The 18,787-nt window shown below is 26.8% G+C and overlaps 2 protein-coding genes across 2 annotated transcripts; one reads left to right on the top strand and one right to left on the bottom strand.

The window, feature by feature from the left end:
* Positions 1–470: 470 nt before the first annotated feature.
* LOC100158952 (trafficking protein particle complex subunit 2-like protein-like) lies at positions 471–3,222 on the bottom strand. Its single transcript, NM_001246168.2, is given in 5 exon segments — positions 471–586; positions 1,164–1,243; positions 1,343–1,430; positions 2,264–2,427; positions 2,855–3,222. Coding segments are annotated over 5 exon segments (447 nt in total). The 5' UTR covers positions 2,924–3,222; the 3' UTR covers positions 471–540.
* A 345-nt stretch (positions 3,223–3,567) lies between these two features.
* LOC100161717 (ankyrin repeat and IBR domain-containing protein 1) lies at positions 3,568–18,758 on the top strand. Its single transcript, XM_001945150.5, has 22 exons — positions 3,568–3,961; positions 7,989–8,158; positions 8,241–8,359; positions 8,427–8,634; positions 8,700–8,882; positions 8,998–9,175; positions 9,246–9,424; positions 11,622–11,855; positions 11,926–12,071; positions 12,166–12,385; positions 12,696–12,830; positions 13,277–13,436; positions 13,503–13,639; positions 13,798–14,034; positions 14,091–14,225; positions 14,296–14,452; positions 14,977–15,085; positions 15,168–15,208; positions 15,279–15,468; positions 15,548–15,724; positions 15,789–15,993; positions 16,053–18,758. The coding sequence occupies exons 2-22, from the start codon at positions 8,093–8,095 to the stop codon at positions 16,710–16,712; spliced, it is 3,876 nt and encodes a 1,291-aa protein (XP_001945185.2). The 5' UTR covers positions 3,568–3,961; positions 7,989–8,092; the 3' UTR covers positions 16,713–18,758.
* The last annotated feature ends 29 nt before the right edge of the window (positions 18,759–18,787 follow it).

Here is an 18,787-nt window from a genome sequence, read left to right as displayed (position 1 = left end):
CTTATGTTGTTAGAATATTACATATCGTACCCGTTCATGCAAAGTACACTAAGTCCAAAAAATCGACTTAGAAATTTGTATTTTAACAATAATAAGAACTATAAATTTCACAGTGTCATATTATTTACTACTACTCATAAACAGCTACTTCCCTTAAGGGAAACTCAATTAAAAAAAGAAAGAAAAAAAATTTGGTTACATATGGTATACATTTAAAGTTTGAAAAAATTGCAAAAGCTGATTCATGTTTTTGGACTTGGTGTGTTTTGCATGAACGGGGACGATATTATAAATAAATTAATTAAAGGAACTAGTAAGTTAACAGGATCATTTCATTTTCAAATTATTTTTATTTTGAAATGTATGCAAGTATGACCATAAAAAAATTAAATAAAATTATATTAAAAACTATAAGATACATCTTTAATCTTTATAAAACACAAAAAATAATAAAATAAAGTTGCGTATAATATAAATTGTAATCATTTATTTTCTCCAACTTAAAATTTTCATTATATAATTATTATATTAATTATCTACTTATGAATTTCCAGTTAAAATACCTCTGGCAACTTTGTTGAAATTCCTGTAAAAAAATTTTAAATTGTTTAGTTTGTATTATGTGTATTAAGTATGAATTTCCAATATACATGTTTCATTAAAACAAGTTAAAAATCAAAACCAAATCATAACACTATATATGAAGCGGAAATAATATTTCAATTGTAAATACTCATTTGATATTGTTAAAAACAATATTTTAAATCATGACAATACAAATTTTTTTTAAATAATTATATATTTTATAATTTCATTACTTTTATAGTTGTAATTTTTTTTTAGTTTCTCAATTTTTAGAATGACATACATTTTCATTTAATTTTACAAAACAGGATATTTTTTTGGAAGTTAGATGTATAAAAATCAAATTTTAATGTGTTTGGTTTTAAGTGGTTATAATTTATAATTTTTTGAAGTGAAGATGTGTGAAGATGAAGTGAATAACTGATTAGAGTAAAAAATGGTACAGAGGTGAGATGATCCGCAAAATGTTGGTTCACTTTTCAAAATTATTGTGAAAAATATTTTTAAAAAGCTTGAATTATATATTTATTATTATATAATAATATATTAAGTAATATTATATATTTATAAATACTTACTCGGATGTAATATAATCTCCAGGAATATAAAACGGATTACACATTAAATCGGTATAAGCTGTATGCAATTTTCGGAACATCTGAAAATCACATATATAAAATAAAATAATGCATTAACATTTTATAGTCATTGAATAGAATAAAATATTAAATAGTCTAGAAAAATATCCTTAACTTACAAAACGTATTTCATTATCTCTTAGTAACAAGTTGCTAGAATCTATCACAACAAAAAATTTTACTTTAGTATTTGTTACATATCCATATCTAATGATTAATTGTTAAAGAAAATTTACAATGACAAATGAGAGATACAAAAAATTAATTTAGCATTTATATATTTTGAAAAATAAACTTTATTCTTTAGAAAAAATTAAAATAGAATAGTTTTTTGTATATATATATATATATATAAATTAGGATACTGGTTTGTTATTGCTAGGCGCGTGAACATTATATCGACCTACCACTCTGGGTTTTAAATATCTATAAGTGTATCAAATCTTGTCGAACTCGAGGACACATAAAAATTGATTCTGAATATATTCTAATTACACATTAGTATAGTAACAATAATTTTTATGCCAATATTATGGCATAAAAGTATAGTTTTTGACCTGTGTTAATTTTTCTATTTTTTTTTAAGTCTGTTCAAAAGCCTCTAAACGACTAAACCTGAAAGTATTTGAAAAAGATTTAACTTTTTTACACTGGAAAATGTACCAAAATATTTTTTATTCTTTTTTAAAATTGTTAATAGTATATTAAATTAAAATTAAAAAAAAGCAATTCCCCTGAAAGTAGGTGGGTTAATAATAATATACCTACTCCTATTTACAAGTCAATGGCAATTGGCAATGTTTTACTTTAAAAAAAATCAAGTTAGATGTGAGTACATCTTAGATTGTATAATTAGAATAGAATTAAAATTGAATTAATCACACATAAAAAAAAAATGGTTTTTGAAGTTTTTGTGTGAATAAAGGCATCTTTTTTAAATAATTTTATTTTCAGTGCTTTAAATTTAAAAAAAAAAAATTTAATGAACATGGATGATAAACTGTTTCTTTTGACAAAAAATTTGAAAAAATAAAGGATACATTTTATGATCTTCTGTAGAGTACAATAGTCCTAAATACAGATCTCGCATGTCCTTTTTACCAGTTTTCAATTTTTCTTCCACAAAGTCAATTGATGAATGTATTTCATATTGAATTTGTAGTTCGTCTTCTGGGTTTAATGAAGTTACATATTTTGGCGCATTCTGAAATGAAACAAAATATATTCTATAGTCTCATTAACTATGATATGATTATATTTTGAAATTCATTATTGATACCAGTTTTATATTATTCTAAATTTTTAAACTATCCAAGGTATTTTGTTCTAGAATAAGATGGATATTGAAGAAATTCGCTAGACTAAACCAGTTTAAAATTATCCCATATTATCCCGCACCAGGATAATGAACCATGTAAATTATATGGTGCAAACATCCCGGGGCATTATTTTTCACACCGGTTTAGTCTAGCAAATTTCTACATTTTGAGATCCAATTGATCAATAAAACATTAAATTCTCTAATGGAACATAGGCTGAACAAAGAAGAAGTACCTACCTTGAACAAAGAAATCAACTGTGTAATTTAAAAAAGCATAAGATCTGTGATGCATCATTTATCATTTGCTTACCTCTTTGCTAACTACCGCTACGCACAACGCCATATCAGAAAAATACACTTGTAATATCTGTAAGTGCATAAGCTAATGCTAACGGATTATTTTTATGCTACGTTTTCACGGACTAGGATTAAGAATCAAAAAAGTCGAAAAACAAAGTTTAAAGTTGGGAAATATATTATTTACTTCTTAGCGACTAATTATTACTTATCATTATTACTTCTCCCACGATTAAATTAATAACAATTAATTATATCATGACTTCTCCATAATCTGTGCACAGAATAGATTACATTTTAATAATTTTATTATTTTGGTAATTCCTTTACAACGTTCAACACTATACCTATTACCTACACTTATTACTTGTAGTACTCAATAAGTTTAATGTTTATTATTTGTGGTCCAGCATCCCTTATCTTATTAATATTATCATTTATCACAGAACAGATATCACGGACTAAAAGATTAGAAATCCATAGAAATAATATAATAATATTTTTTATTTATTTCTATGACATAATTTAGACATAACAGAATGTATTATATTATTACGTTTATATATTTTATTTTAACATATGAATATGTGTATAAATAAATAATAACAGGTATAGAAAATATTATTGTAAAACGGGTTGCAACTACTTTAATTACTATCGACAATGAAGTGTTTATTGTTCCAGGGGGATTTTCGCGCGGGCGCAATGTCTTGTTTTTGTTTTGATAAAGTGTATTATTATTATGTTTTACTACGGTTTCTGGTAATAATATTTTAATATTTTGTTAATTAATTGTTGTTCAGAATACCGATTCTGGAAAGTGGAAACTGGAAACTGGACGTGTGATGTCTGAATTCAGTATACAGACTATAATATTCACTAGACAGTAGACCGTGGTTGGTAGTTTGTACTCAGAGTAGCAACATGTTGCAAAACTAGTCGTCTCGTTGTTTCGCGGGAATGGAAACAAGCGAAATGAAGACAAAAACTCGACGACACACATATCATACTTTCGCTTCCATCGTACGAAAGTGCATAGTCAAGTTTTCAATATATTATTAGTTACTCGGTCCAGTATAATAACTTTGTCATTATATAAACTCCCAGTTTCGAGTTTGTTGTGAGTATATTATGCTAGATAAATGTATTTAAATATAAACGTATTATACGTAACCTATGTGCACATTAAATGAAATAAATACTACCTAATAATTGCTATGTTTGTATCATAAACATTTTAGTTAGGTATGGTAATTCAGTAATTGGATCACAAGCTCTTTACTTTGAACATTTCCACCGATTGTGTACATTATTAATGCAAATATAATAGAGCAATGTTTAAATAAATACTATATTCACATTAAAATTAATATACAAAGTAAATAGTCTTCACTAATAATCTTCCGATGGTTGTTTGACCCAAAATCCGTGTGCTGCATATGATTCATCGTTTTCGATTATGTCTGGTCCCCTGTAGACTTTAATTTGAACTCTCCCTGGTTCGTCTAATAAAATAATAAAACACATTCACTAGGTAATCACCAATATTATTTTTTTTATAAATATGTAGGTACAATCTATATAAAACATGCTTAGGTATATGGAAATTATTGGGGTTGTGTGAGTAAGACATCACTAATGTATGTAAAAAATTGAATTTTTAATATTTTTGATTTAATTATATTGAGTTGTATTTTAATAAATTTAGTTGCACATTTTATACATATATAAGTTGGTAGGTAGGTACATACTTTATACTATTAAGTGGTGGTATAAACTATTTTGTTCTACTCGGTAGGTATGCAATGTTAAGACTTAAAAAAATATTGCATCCCCAGTCTTAGGTATATACCTATATTTTTGTAATAAGAGGATGTCAGCTCCATATTTGTTTTCTCTCTCAGATCCACGGGCAACATAGATAAAAAAAAATGTAGGCTTTCACCTAAAATCGTTTTTTTATGATTTTTGAGTGATCTTGGAGTAAAATCAACTATTCAAAAAATTATAGAGAATAATATTATTGAAGGTATGATATATTGATTTTAGATTTGATTCTTATTTGACTTTCAATATAAACATAAAAATGTTGTAAATTTAAATGATGTTTCTATTGTTTTCAGACAATATTTAGACAAATCGATAGGTATGTAATACCCTCAAAAATATTATTCTCTATCGTTTTTGTAATGGGTGATTGTACTCTAAGATAACTTAAAAACCTAAAAAAAATGATTCTGCATAAATGCTTTTTGACTAGGTTGCGCGTGGGCCAGAGAGATAAAACAAATAGTGTGCTAACATAATATTAAACATTCATATATTCAAACTGAACAGATCCTTGGGATACATTTCTAAATTTTACTATATGCATACATTACTACATGACCACCTATTTTTTTTAATGTATGTAAATGTATACAATTTAATTCACCATATTCCCACAGACTATTTTAATTTAAAGTTCAATGAAAATTTCAAAAATGGTACTTAATATTTAATAATAAAGAATAATATTTCTAAACCTTAATTCATAAAGTCCCTTCAACTTCGAGTTAACCAAGTCTGACTGTATATATTAAAAAAAAATCTATTGAACCACACTAACCAATGATCTAATAGCTTTCAACTGCACGTACAAAATAGTAAACAATTTTTTTTTAAAGTATATTTGACAACAAATGGCTTCGACTACATTGCTGGACGATCCTTAGTAAGCCAATTAGCCTATTAGCGTCAGAACGCAGTCAACATCTTAATATATAAATAATTATAGTATTATTGTAATTATAAATATATTACATTTTTGTATAGAACCCATTGAATCTTCATCAAAGTATTTATGATTGCTATAAATTGGCTCATCTTCTGTGTCTTCAATGCTTTGTGTTGGTTTATAATCATTTTCCTCAAAACTTTTTGCGATTGATACAATTAAAATAATAAAGAACAAAACCTGTAACAAAATATAAAAACATAATTTATCATTTTATACTCTTTTAGCAGTAATTTGTAAGCTTGAAATTATTTTTATTAATGCTAATTGACATTAGTCAAAAATGGGATTTTCTTTAAAAAAAATTACTATAATTATGTATGTTGTATCTGATATTTTTGTTAAATAAAATTATATAAATTATAGTTTGTAATATTTACCTCTTTAATGTCCATCATAATAGATCCTATCTAATTGCTTAGTACTCGATTACTAAAATCTATAGTTAAAATGTAGTCAGGTTAAAAAAGGAAATTGCTCAGTATGCCTTAGATTCAATGTTTATTAAACCATGAAAACCACAGATGTTATATAGTATACTGTACACCTACCAAATCATAATGGATATTTAGGAACTAATAGAAATTGCAATGTCAAGCATTGTTTTTTATTGTACTTTCCTTTTATACGCTTCATTAATATAATATATTTTTCTAAACAATATTACTTGTATGCTCAATATTCATATTTTTTCTGATACATATAGAGTTATTTTATAGCTTGTTTGTTAGGTTGAAACACGTTACATGAGAAACTTATAATTTGTAACAATGAAAGATAACAATAGGTATTTGAATAGATTAATCCTTTTATATACTAAACTTACGGTTTTTTTATGTTAACATAATATAAATTCTAATTTATGGAATTTTTCAGAGAATATATATATTTATTATGTATATTTTGAAAATGTATTAGTTAGTAACCCGGTGTATAAATATTTTTTTTATTTATAAAAGAATACTTACAATCTGAGTCAATAGTTAATATGGTTAAATGTATGGTAAAAAGGTGGAATGTCATGAGAATTTGTAATTTTTGATCGTTAAAATGTTTTTGTTTGTAGTTCCTTATAAGAATTAAATATATATATATTTTTTTTATTTAAAATAATATTATAATGAGATTATACATTTAAAAAACATGATCTTTGTTTAGTTACATTTTATTCTTTATTTTTGTATATTACCTAATCTGAAGATTATGTGGAATTTAGTATATTATACAATAATATTGTTCATACAGCATCTATGACATTTTAGATTCTGAGCAAAGCGAGGAATGTATTGGTTTTACAATGATGTTTATTTCTTTTTTATTCTGTAAATACTTTTTCTTCCCCTAAACTTGCTCAAAAGTATCAAGTGTAGCATCGTTTCTGAAAGATAATGTTCTTAAGCTGGTACTTTAGAGAGGTCATTTTTCGATTTTCGAAACAGTACTCGAAATAAAAGCGGTTAAAGGAGAAAAACCTGACGATTTCACGATTTTATAATATTAAATAGTTACGGACGACGTTTACTACCAGAAATATTGCTTCAAATGAAAAATGACAAGAGACTTTTTGTTGTATTTTGGATTTTGTTCCTTACTGTTTAAAGTTCGCAAAATTTTAGCCTTTTTTGAGCTATTTATAGACATTTGTGAGTATTTTTGTTGTAATTCGGTTAAAAACATTCGTAAAAACTTGAAATTTGAGCTATTTATTTTATTTTTATGATATTTCCTAATTATAAATTATAATTATTAATTATATAAATTACCTATTTTATATTTATATAAATCGTTCTTTAGCTGTTCTTATAACACTTTGTTTATCACCATAGAAACGAATAAAATTAAATAAAAATGATTCCCTCGTCCGCTCAGAATCAATTTTATCGAGTGCAATCATTGCATTCAAATCGAATACAGTAAAATTACACTATCCTGTCCTGACTTGTGTATTTCAGTATTCAATTACTTCTTACCTTTTATATTTTCTTTATATATTTTATAATAATTTTGTCTAAAATAAAACAAGCAATTTATTTTTATCATATTATACTGTATTTGTATAATAATTATGTTGAGTTTAAATGAATAGACTAATTACTAATTAGATAATATAGTTACACTACTGTTAACAGCATACTATTATTCTAAATGCTATAAATTATTATTATTTACATAAACACATATGAATTATCAAAATAGGTTATCAACATTGTTATTCTCTTACATGATTCACAATTGCGTTATAATAATAAACAGTATTACTGAATAAATAAAGTAAACTTATTCAATAATATTATTAGTTATTGGCCAATGTTTTTAAATATTGTACTTAAGTAATAAAAATATAAAATTAATAATGGTTTTATAATTTTAGTATTGCCATTAAAAATGAGAATAATAACAAATTTAGTATTAAAAAAAAAACCGCATGGATGATTGAAAGCAGATAGATATGGTATATTCTATAAAAAAATCAAAATGGGTGGTACATCTACCAAATTCAAAAAACATCTACAGCGAGGGGATGAATACGCTGCTATGCGGGTAAATATTAAACATTTTAATAAACAAAATACTTATAAATACCAGTATACCTGTAACATTTTAAATTATTTTGATTTTGTAGTTGTATTCAAACTCTCCGGAACTTAAAGCTCTAGATCCCAATTGGAGCTATGGAGATAGTCATAATAATAATACTCTTTTATATTATGCAGCAAAACATGGAATGAAACACTTACTTAGGTAAATTATTGCTGTATTCATTTAATTATTGTTTATTTAATAATAAATATTTATAAATTAATTATAGGGCTTTCTTAAATGAACATAATGGAAATCCAAATAAAAAAAATAACTCTAATGAAACAGCACTTCATGCAGTTTGTTCTCTTTCTCCACAAAGCCCTTACTCTGCACAAGAACGCCGTGCTGCCTGTGTAACAATACTATTAAACTGGCAAGGAGTAGAATTATCAGATGGAAGGAGAGAGAAAATACGACTGAGTGTTCAAAATAATGTAATTTAACAAAAAATAAATATAATAATCTCAAAACATATTAAAATTAATTGTTATTTTAATAGGATGGAAACACTGCACTTCATCTTGCAGCGGCTTCAGGTTTACAGTACTGTGTTGATTTGATGCTTTCACACGGAGGAGCCCCAATTTTCAAGACTAATAACCAAAAAGAGACTGCTTGTGATTTGGCTGTGAAAAATGGAAACGAGACCTTAGCTCGTAAATTAGAGTCTCGAATGGTTTTTGTAAGTGTTCTTGTAACAATAGATTATTAAAATATTTAAGGTAGTATCAAAAAACCCTATAATATAAAACAAAAGTAATTTTATATTAAAGTCTGTATATATTTTTTTTAATAAGGGTGAAGACCTGAAAGATATTTTCACTGTTGTGGATGATTATGATTTTGGAGAGGAGGAAACATATGCTGGGTTGCGCACACAAGACTTACAAGAAGCAAAAGATCAGTTATTGGTAGAAACTGCTGATATGTTGAATTTGCCATTATTTACTGCTGAAGCTTTGCTTAGGAATAATGGTAAAATTATCATTATCTCTTACTGAAAACATCATATCTGCCTTACTTAAATATTTCTTTAATGTTTTAGAATGGTCTAGAGAGATTTTACTTGAACGATGGGTTCGTGACCCAGACAAATGTTGTCAAATTGCTGGAGTACAGGTACCCATGTCTGTGCAGTCAACAAAAAAATTTTATTTGAATGGGTTATTACAACAGACAAATTTAAATGAAGAAGCTCAACTTAATGTTAATGATCAAACTATTGTATGTTATATGAATTGAAATTTAATGACTAAACTCTGTTCCATCTAAGAGTGAACCGCTTCCGCGCACACAGACTGAGCCACTGAACAGTGCCCGACCCCCCCCCCCCCCCATGCGATGGCAATGCGTTCTGTGATTGGTGGACAGTTATCGCTGTCGGGAATCCGTGTTAAAACTCAAACCGATGACCGGATTGTGGTGAGAATGCGTGGAAAAAACGTGTTTTGGTCAGCCAAGTGGTTCAGTCTTAGATGGAACAGAGTATAGTAAAATTAGTTACAGGTTATTAATTATTTAATCATTATTTATTATCATTATATTTTATTATAAACACATAATGTGTATTTTTAATAATCAGATAAATATAGTCAGTATCGTCTATAACGACGGTCAGGGGACCGTAAAAAATATTTCGTTATAACCAAATTTGATTTTGTACATAATATAAATAAACAGAATTTGCCGGGGCCTTGAAATTAACATCATTATACCCTATATGTCATAATAACTGGCATCGTTATAGATGGTAACGACTGTACTTTAAACCGTTGCTATAGAAATTCCCACATTAAATTTACAATTCCTATCAATAAAAAAAAAAATTATTTTTGATTAATTTTACATTTCAATTTGACATCCTCCAATGAAGGAGATGACAGTCCGACACTGGTGTGTGCCATTTAATGATGGTAGTCTGTGCCTTGATAGTGTCAATTTTGTAACTAAAATTATTGAGTATATTCGTAAATATTTTTGTTATCATCCTAATAAATTAATATTTGAATTATTATAAAAATGGGTCAATTTAAAAAGAGTGATACAGATTTTATAAAGGGAGAAAATCCCCCTGATCTGTGATGTTTGGAGTGGGTTTTATAGGAACTTGCTTATTTATTTTATTTCAGCATAATTCAATTATAATACAATAATAATATTAAGATCTGGTACGTATACTAACTGAGCTAAGCTTGTATCTGGTATACGGAGCTCCTATTGATAAATATACAGTATGTCCCAGAAGTCCTGTATCACCCTTTGTATCTCCGTGGAAAATCAATATATTTAAATGCCGTTTTTTTTACAATAATAATTATGGTAATTCTGATTGAACAGCATAATATTCAATTTGTTTTTTTTCAAAAATTCAAAAAAATTTTTTAGGCAAATCATTTTGCTAACCTTTTTTTTTTTAAAACAGTTCAAAAAATATATATTTTTAATTTTAGCTGAAAAATCAGCGTGATTGTAATAATTAACATACAAATCGTATTTGGCTAATGCCGTATACATAGGTAACATAAATAGGTATTATTCTTAGAAATTCAAAATAATAATAAGCACTAACTTGGGCAATTTTCATTACATTTTAATATTTTTTTTTTAACTGTTTTAAAAAATACTAATCTTTTTATGAACTTTCTCTCTAAAAAATAACCTATTTGTATACAGAGTGACTATATACAGTCTACTTTTTTCATAGTTTCAAGTTGTTAAAATAACTACATTTTTATTAAAAAATTATATTTTTAAATATTTTTATCCTTATAATTTTTCAAGTTTTTTACTTTTTTGAATGACAACATAGAGTTTTAATTTCATATTCCAAAGCAGAATATTTTACTAAGTATTTTGATTTATAAAAATCGAATTTAGGGCAAGTAGTTTATGAGTTATAACTTATAAGTATTTAAAGTTCAGATGGGTGGAGAGGAGTGGTACTATATTAATATCTAAATTACTAAACTATTTTCCGCCTATATTAAGGCCCGTTTCACATAGATGCGTATCGTATGCGCGCGTTTTCATTTTACATTGATTAAGTTCATACGCGCCAAACCGGCGAGGGAAACGCGCCATTGTCGGAGTGGCGCGTATGAATTTGACCAATGTAAATGAAAATGCGCGCGTACAATATGTCGCGTATGATACGCGTCCATGTGAAACGGGCCTAAGTGTACATTAAATAATATTACACTGACGACTGTCTACAATAAACGACAGGGGTTACCCTGCAAAATGTTTGTCTACTTTTTAAACACATAACTATTTGAACGTGGTACCCACTCTCGACTTACAAAGCTCAGTGTACCATAAAGTAATGCATTTATTAAAATTTACTGAGAATCCTATTTCCTTTAAATGCTATAATAGTTAGTTAATATTTTAATTATTTAAAAATAATTATATATTTTTTCAGTGTGATATTTGCTTGAATGAACTGCCATTATCTGATTGTTCAATTAAATTGTGTTGTGAACATAAGTTTTGTAATTCATGTTGGAAACAATACTTAACATATAAAATTAAAAGAAAAGACTCTAGCAACATCTGTTGCCCAGCTTTACACTGCCATATTTTAGTTCCAACTGAACTTATTGAAAATGTTGTTAGTCCTGAAATGGCTCGGAGATATTTTGATCTTAATATTGAAGTAAATAGGATTTATAGAAATATATAATCATTATTTTAATTTATAACATTTAACTCTGAATGTGTTTTAGTCTTTTGTTGAAAGTAACCGTTCCATTAAATGGTGTCCTGTTCCAAACTGTGGACTTGCTGTTCGCCTACCAATCAGTAGAAAACCAAAAACTAATTCTAAAATTGCTCGTTCAGTTGACTGTGGCAGAGGCCATTATTTTTGTTGGTATGTTTTGAAAGCTGCTATTAGGAATAATTAAACTTTTGTTTTTAATTTAAATAATTAGTTGGTACTGTGTTATGTATTTATTATTCAATAGGGAATGTATGGGAGATGCTCATACTCCGTGCAGTTGTCAACAATGGTCTCAGTGGATGACTAAAATATCTGAAGTTAAACCAGATAAAATACGAGAGACAACCGCAGAGTATGAAGAAGCAGCTAATAGTTTGTGGTTGGTCACAAACTCAAAACCCTGTCCAAATTGCAACTCGCCTATACAGAAGAATGAAGGCTGTAATCATATGAAATGTTCAAAGGTAAATTTCTTTATTCCTCACATATACATTTTATTGAACATAAACCAAATATTCAATCTTTATTTGAGGTGGGTTCTAGGTACTATATTTTAGATTTGAATAAATTATTAATAAAAAATAACCTTTATATTCCATGCACGTTAAGAACATGACCAGTTTGCCGTCTAAAACTCTTAACGTGCTCGGAGTATACATATTTTCAATAAAAATAATACATTTTTTAATTAAATTCAATTTGTCTCAACATGTTACAATTAAATATTTCTATGCAAAAATTTATTTCATTGATTTTTTTTTTTTTTTATTTTAGTGTAAGTTTGAATTTTGTTGGATATGTCAAGAAAGCTGGAAAAAACATGGTTCAGCTACTGGCGGTTTTTTCCGTTGCAATCGTATGAATGCTGTTTGCAAAGCTGATGAAAAACGTGGTCTCCTTGTAAAAGAAGTAAGTACTAATATAAAAGTATTATTTCAAAAATTGTATTCTGATTTTATTTTTTTATTTAAATAGAAAATTTGTTTTAAAATCTAAAACAATAATAAAATACAAGCAAATCTCTTAAACTTAACTCTTAAAGTAATAATAAGTTTTGTATAACTGAAATTACGGGCTTTATTGGTGAGACACATCAAACAGTGTTTAGGAGAATCATAAAGATAGTTTCTGGCAGATTAAAGTATTTAAAGGGAGTGGAATTTTTTAGTCGACGTGTTGATGCTATAAAGTTGACTACCTTCCTCGGGTGTATCTAGAGGGGGCTTAAGGTATAATTGGAAATACATTTTTAATTCTTTTATTTTTTTGTAATTATTTTATTATTTTTGCTATAAGTAAACTATTTCAAACTGTTTACTAATTATTTAATATTTAACTGTAATTATTATCTATAGGCTCAACAAAAGAATAAGCAAAGTTTGGAATTAAGTAAATTTCTTCATTATTATACTAAATTTAAAAAACATGAAGTGACTCGCACAATGGAAGAATTGTTTGTAGAAATTGTCAAAAATTGGAGAATAGCTCTTTCAGCTGCCTTAAATATATCTGAAGGTAGATTCTTAAATTCTATATAGCCTATTCTATAAAATAATCACTATAAATTCTACTTCATTATAGATGACGAGCGTACAAAATTTGTAGAAGATGCAGTTGTTGAAGTGCAGAAAGCGAAACGTGTTCTGTGTGCATCATATGTGTATGGGTTTTATATGCTATATAGTGCATATAATAGAAATATTTTAGAGTTTATGCAGGTAAAATTTAAAAAAATGTTTATTATCAATTAACTGGTTTAAAAGTTTAAATTAACTTGATATAAATTTAATAATTTGATAAAATAGATTATTTATTTTATTTAAGATTATCTGATTTTCAATTTCCTTATATGTTATGAATATAATTTATGTTTTAGAATGAAGTTGAGGAAGTTACTGAAAAGTTATCAGGAATGGTTTTAAGACAATATTTATGTAATCCAAGAAGTGCCATTATTAATACTACTAGTATATTAAGACGAAAACGCCATGAATTTATTAATGCCATATCAGATGGATCTATATCTTTAAAAAGCATGCCTTCTATTCCACCAAATGTTACCAAACCAAAATCAACTACCATGTCTCAAAAGCATATAAATGCTACTGCTAAAGTGAGTGTGAAAATTCCAGAAACGTAGATTTAATAAATAAACATAACAATTTTTAGGATTTATTGAAGAAAGCAATTGGAGATTCAATTCAAATTGATCCAGATAATCCGTGGATTGTAGATTCAAAAGGAAGACATCGTAACCTTACTGCTATATTAGATTGGCCTGAAAGTTGTTCAGATGAAGAAGAGGTTAAAAAATTAAAATTAATATAAGTTTGGTTTTACATTACATTTGATTATTTTTAATTATTAAAACAAGGAAACTGAATTGGATCGAGCTCTAGCTGTGAGTGTGTTTGGCCAGTGTAAAATGGAGCACTGTAAAAAAGCAAGAGTGAGGAATCCTAGAACATCAAAATTCCATGAATACTGTAGCTTAAGGTGCAAAAATACTCACAAAACTTTGTTAGAAGAGCGTAAGTTAAATAAATATACTTACTACTTAGTTTAATTATAATAATAATTTTGAGTTAAACTATTTTTTACTTATGAGGACGCCACACGGACATTGGTTGTCTCCGTCCTAAAAGTGCGTAATATACCAGATTTACACTCGGCATATAATATATACATATAGCTCCGTTAGTTAAAAAACTAGAGTGAATTGACCTATTATAAAACTTGATGGTAAGAACATTATCTGTGTTTGTATTTAGGTGTTTACGATGGTTCCATTTTTTAGCAAGTTATGCGTATAAAATATAGTGTAAATTACAAATACTCATAACTCACTTAAAAACTGTATAATTGTAAAAAACCAACATACAAACACAGATAATGTTCTCATAATACGCCGATTCATTCTAATTGTTAAACTAACAGAGATAAACATTATCTGCTTAGAGTAAATTTGCTATGTTACGCACTTGTAAGACGGAGATAGGAAATGTCCGTGTGGCATCCTCTTAATTATTACTTACATTTTAATTTTTTTTTATAGGAAAAAAGGAAAAGCGTACCAGTATTGTTGGTACTTTTGCAATGGATCTTATTGTTGCACTTGAAATGTCTAGACTTCAAATGATAAAAGATGCTCAACTAAAGAAAAAGTACATTATAATTTTTTTTTTTTTTAATTAATATAATTAATTATAATTTACAAGTATTGTTAACACTAATATTTGTTTTTAGGTCAGAGATCGAAGAAGCAAGTTGTAGCAAAAATTATTCAGGTGATTACTAATTTTAACCTATAGTTTTATTGAAAAAACACAATTCATCATTTTTTATTTATATTTTTAGAAGTTGTTGAAGATTCAAATGATGATGACCAGCAATTGCAAATGGCTTTACAGATGTCTTTAGATGAAATTGCAATGGCTAAATCCAAAAATGTATCAAACTCTACAAATGACAATGAAACAATTTTACTTACAAAAAATATTCCTGAGAATACTATTTTAAAAACAGATATTCCTCTTATCTTACCCAAGTAATACATTTGTTTGTTAATTAAACTCTATCATTGTCTACAAAATTATACGTTATATGATTTAAAATTATTTTTTTAGATGTAGTGGTATACAACTAGATGATGGTGTGTTTAAAGTAGGTGATTTACACAAAAACAGTTATTATTTAGATTTTAGTGAAGACATATACAGTCGTATGGAAAATAAAAATCTTAGGCGATCATTGTCTTTTGGTGATCTACTCTCACGTAGAGATTTGTACAAAAATAATCGAAGGTTTGTTTGTTGTGTGCAGTTAGTTTTCCAAACAAGTTTTTTATAACTTGATTTCTTTGCTTAGATATTGTGTTAATGTGTATCATATGAACAGTGATGACAGACAAGATAAAATAGATAGAAAACGTGGAAAACTGAATCACGGCTTTCAAGTATTGCCTAGAAGAACTGCTTCCATTCTCATGGAAATTAACAACAATGGTGAATGTCGTGCAGTCACATCATTGGATGATAGCAATATTGCCGCTCCTATAAGTTCAGACAAAAAAGTATATATAACACGATTATTTTTGTTGATCATTTTACTGATATTATTTATTTACCGTAGCTGTGCAATATCTTGGCTCAACTGTATTGGCAAAACTCATCTAAACCATCTAGCGTTACATTACCCAAACGTTTAAGTAAAATAGGAAAAACCGCTGCCCTGGATACATCAGATGAAACATTAGAGAATGAGTCAAAAACTCCTGATGAACTACCTATCAAGCCTGAACTAAACATTCGAATTGAAAAGTTCAGTAGTCATTCTGAAGACAGTGCCGATAATGATATATCCGCTGATATAGAATCAGATACAGGTATCCCAAAGTCACCAACACTCTTCATATCCGGTGTATCTATAAATCGTACGCCAGAAACTAAGTCACCAGTATCAGGTCGTCAACTGAGGTCAGCAAGCTTAACAGTACCAAAGTTTATGTTAAAGCCCCTTTACAAAGGTACATCGGCTGATAATTTAACTTCATGTAAAGAATGCAACGTTGTCCATACAAATAAAGCACATTCCTATCAAACTTTGTTTAGTGAAGATAGGATGTGTGCTTCAGCTAATATGGCCGACAAAAGTAAATGTGTATTTACATTTCCAAAATCAATGACTGACGGTGAGTTATTTTCAACATTACATATCGATAGAAACAAGTTAAGCTCAGATGATTTTCATGAAGCTTTATTCCTTAAGAGACGGAAACACGAACAACATTAAATGCCATATTATATCCTATATTTATAATTTATGTAGGTACAATATAATAATTAATATTATGTTTATATACAAGTCTCTCTAAAGGCTATTTCTTTTCTTTGGTATTAAATAAATCTACCAATTATTCGTAAGTATTCCTTATATATATATATTTATTTAAATTAAGTTGATTTATTCTGTTTTGCATTTTTACTAAGCAAAGGTTTTTCGACTTAATCTCCATACAACTTTCTTATTATACAAGATACAACACTAAAATTTTTCTGAAGACTTAAATTTTCTAGTCTATGCAATATAAAAAAAGTAGTTTTTAAGAAGAAAATATGCCAAAAAATCTACTCTTTTTTTCATACCTAATAGTTATTAACGGTTCCTAAATGGGTTGCAAAATATTTTGTATTTTATTTTTAGATTTTATACTATGTTTAAATTATCTTTTTTAATTAAATTAAATTTAGTCTAATTATTGATCAAATCTAACATAATTGAATACATTAAATACTTTTGTTTAGTTGGTCGTTATTATATCTAAAATAGTTATTATTTTTTTTTTATTTATTCTTAAAGGAAAGTACTTACAAGTTTTTTAAATATTCCATAGCTTCTTTAAAAGAACAAATTTCATATAATCAAATTTTAATTTTAAATGTTCAATTTTTATTATTTATTTATTTTTTAGTTTTATATGTATTAAATAAGTTTTTTGCAACCCTCGCCCCTAAATCTTAATGCCATTGTATTAAAGTCTGAAAATATTTATAATAAATATATACTTACATTTTTTTGAACAATTATTTTAATTTTGCCATACAAATGTATTTAATAAATATACTTAAATTTTACTATTCCACAGCAAAAAATTGTCATTTTTGAACAAGTAATCTAGTTGTACCGATTAAAAAGTAAAATTATAAGCAAATCTTTGTCATATTATTTTTTGATCCCTGATTAAGGATACTGTACATTTTACTTAAATAATATAATATGTTCAGTCTAATTGCTACGAACAACTGTCTAATAAACACTAGAAGTTAAAAAATAAATAATTTTATGCCTATGATATTACAATCACTACGATTATATCATACAATTGTTTTTAATATTCGATCTTATACTTTTAATAACTTTTTAGAAACATTGTGTTTAGTTTATTGTTAACATGTTTGAATGTTAAAATATTTAATCATATTTTATTTAACTCTGCATGTTTAAAGTATTCGAGTATATTTTTAAATACATTAATGTTGTATGAAATTGTTTGGTTAAGATGTTTAAGTCTTTTAGTTATAATTATTATAAGATGTGATATACTATATAGGTACACTTTTAATCACCAAACTAAATAAGATTTTCTTTTGTAGCCTTATTTGGTTTCAAAATAATATATTATTTGTATTTGTAGTTAAGTTTAAAAATAATAATCTAATCACTGTTTATTATTTGGACAACATGATTGTGCCTAAAATTGCTATATAATAACCCATACATATTATAGAATATATTTCTTCGGTTGATTATTGTCAAGATTACCAATTCATTTTTTTTTTTAACAGTACAATAATTCTACTCTGATCAATGATTCTATCAGTTAAATAAGTTATCATTGGGTCAATTTTTGTATGTTTATAATAATATTAAGAACCTCTTATTAAATGAACAGTTAATGTAATTTTATGACAACTGGAAAGACTTTGAGAATATATTCTATTGCAGAGGTTTTCAACCTTTATGGCTCCTTCGATTTTGAAAACAATATAGACAGCTCCCATACAAATAATGATAATAATAAAATAAACAAATTTACATTATTTAGTGCGGACACGGCACTTCCCCTAATTACATTGGAAACCTATATTCTATTGTATAAACAACAACAAAAAATGTACTTAATTATTTGTAAATATATTTTATATGAATTGTATCCTCTGATTTGGCCATACAAACATAGCGCATATGGAGTTATATTATATAATAATTGTTCATTACCTGTATTTTATTTATATTGTCATTTTTTTTTTTTCAAAATTGATTCTGTTTAAGTGTGTATAAAGGTATTATTTTAAAAATAATAAAAA

Source organism: Acyrthosiphon pisum, chromosome A1 (assembly GCF_005508785.2).
Source record: "Acyrthosiphon pisum isolate AL4f chromosome A1, pea_aphid_22Mar2018_4r6ur, whole genome shotgun sequence".
Lineage (NCBI taxonomy): Eukaryota > Metazoa > Arthropoda > Insecta > Hemiptera > Aphididae > Acyrthosiphon > Acyrthosiphon pisum.
The sequence above is the reverse complement of the archived record's forward strand: the minus strand, read 5'-3'. Positions and strand labels throughout refer to the sequence as shown.

What these genes read in the sequence shown, in the direction of transcription:
- LOC100161717 (XM_001945150.5), top strand. Translation starts at nt 8,093, where the DNA reads ATGGGTGGTACATCTACCAAATTCAAAAAACATCTACAGCGAGGGGAT. An exon ending in ATGAATACGCTGCTATGCGG is followed by an intron (nt 8,159 to 8,240) that starts GTAAATATTAAA and finishes TTGATTTTGTAG; the next exon opens with TTGTATTCAAACTCTCCGGA. An exon ending in GTGGTCTCCTTGTAAAAGAA is followed by an intron (nt 12,831 to 13,276) that starts GTAAGTACTAAT and finishes TATTATCTATAG; the next exon opens with GCTCAACAAAAGAATAAGCA.